The sequence below is a fragment of the Corvus kubaryi genome, unplaced genomic scaffold (assembly GCF_017639235.1).
Source record: "Corvus kubaryi isolate FWS band 111438036 unplaced genomic scaffold, C.kubaryi_AGA036_p1.0 split1-131, whole genome shotgun sequence".
NCBI lineage: Eukaryota > Metazoa > Chordata > Aves > Passeriformes > Corvidae > Corvus > Corvus kubaryi.
In genome coordinates this window covers 17,389,581-17,391,114 of record NW_024582073.1, presented here as the reverse complement: position 1 = coordinate 17,391,114, position 1,534 = coordinate 17,389,581, and the positions used below count along the sequence as shown (strand labels likewise).

Genomic DNA, 1,534 nt, shown 5'->3' with positions numbered 1-1,534 from the left:
CCTCTGAGGTGCCCAACAAACAAGGTTTGCTGGCAGGCCCCGGGCGTCTGACGAGCCCAGGTTCCTGCCGGAGCTCCGGCACGCTGCAGCGTCCCACGGGACAGGGACAGCCCGTATCCCAGAGGGAACACGGGCACACGGCGCGCCCCGGACCCGCTGGGGTGAGCGGGGCCCCGCGCGGGGCTGGGCGGGGCCTTGACACCCGGCCCGTCTCGTGCCGCCGCGCTCGCGCTCCACCCCCCCGCCCCGCCCCGCCCCGCCCCGCCCCGCCCGTGGCGCTCAGTCGTGCGTCAATGCAAATGAGCGGCGCGCGCGGCGAAGGGGCGGGGCGATCCCGCTCTGCCCCCGCCCCTAATGAGCGCCTGACGGGATCGCGGGCGGCAGAAGAAACCGGCGTCACCGCTGCCCCTGCCCAGGCTGTTGGGATAAAAGCCAATCGCACCCGCTGCCGCAAAACGAAGTAAAATATCTTTATTTCAGGTGTTTGTCCCTTCACGGTAGACGGGTCGTCGAAGCCCAATGAGTGCCTTCCTTACCCAAGCGGCCCACAGGGCTGCCACCTCCCCCTGGCTGAAGTGGTAGCACCCAGCCGGCTCGTCGGCGCCGGGGGGGGGCGGGCTCCCGGCCTAATGCATTATTCATGAGGGAGCAGGCCCATAGGCTCATTACCAGGTCGGCCGGGCCGGGGCGGTGCCTGTGACGTCACTGTGACGGCTGTTCCGGCTCTCTTAAGGGCGCCGCGGCGACTCCGAGCCGGCAGCGGGGCTGGGGTGGGGGCGGTCGGGGGGCGGCAGCAGCCTAGCTGAGGAGACCGGGTCGCCTGCCCTGTGGAGGTACCGGCGGCCTCCTCGCCTTCCCTCCTTCCCTCCCCGCCAGTGCCAGGCCCGGGAATGCCCCGCTCTCCCCCTGCGTTGCGGTGTGGCGGCTGGGGGGTCGGACGGAGGAGTTGCTGTCCGGAGGCAGTGACCTGTCCGGGCGGATTCCTGATCTAGTGGATCCCTGTGGGTGCGACTGTAGGCGGGAAGGGCCGCCTTACCGGGGGTCCCAGTAAACGAAAAGGAAAAAGAAATCTCCGATAAAAATGGGCTCGTATCAAAAAGCTGCTATATTTTTAAAGCAGTACAGTGGCGTTGATGGCAAAGAAGAAAGCTTTATTCTATAAATTACCTGTTTTGGGACTTGCATAGTGGTTTGCGACAGGCGGGTGTTCAAGCTCTCCCCCCAACCCTTCGCCACAAAGATTATTAATTATCTTTGTCTCTTTAGTGTGCTGGGGTGGGGGGTTCACCTCTCCGCCGAGCCGGTGTCAGGGGAGCTCCCGCAGACGGCCACCCCAGCCCCTGCCCACCGCCGGATCCTTCCCCTCCCCGGAGCGGCCGCAGCCGCCTCGCCTCATTCCTCCTCCTCATCCTGCCCCTTGCTGCCCGCTGTAGCCGGTTTGTCTGGCAGCCTGTCCGCCGCTGCCTTCCCTGTTTCCCCTCAGCGGCCGCTGCTGCGCATCATCAAAACATGCAGGATGAGCTGCTCCTGGGGG

The 1,534-nt window shown here is 66.1% G+C and overlaps 1 protein-coding gene across 1 annotated transcript in view; it reads left to right on the top strand.

Annotated features, from left to right (window-relative positions):
- The first annotated feature begins 293 nt into the window (after nt 1-293).
- CPEB2 (cytoplasmic polyadenylation element binding protein 2) overlaps nt 294-1,534 on the top strand; it is a 53,430-nt gene continuing 52,189 nt past the window's right edge. Inside the window, exons 1-2 of the mRNA XM_042053374.1 lie at nt 294-460; nt 1,267-1,429. Of these exons, the coding sequence (XP_041909308.1) occupies nt 294-460; nt 1,267-1,429 (330 nt within the window). The remainder of the gene's footprint in view (nt 461-1,266; nt 1,430-1,534) is intronic.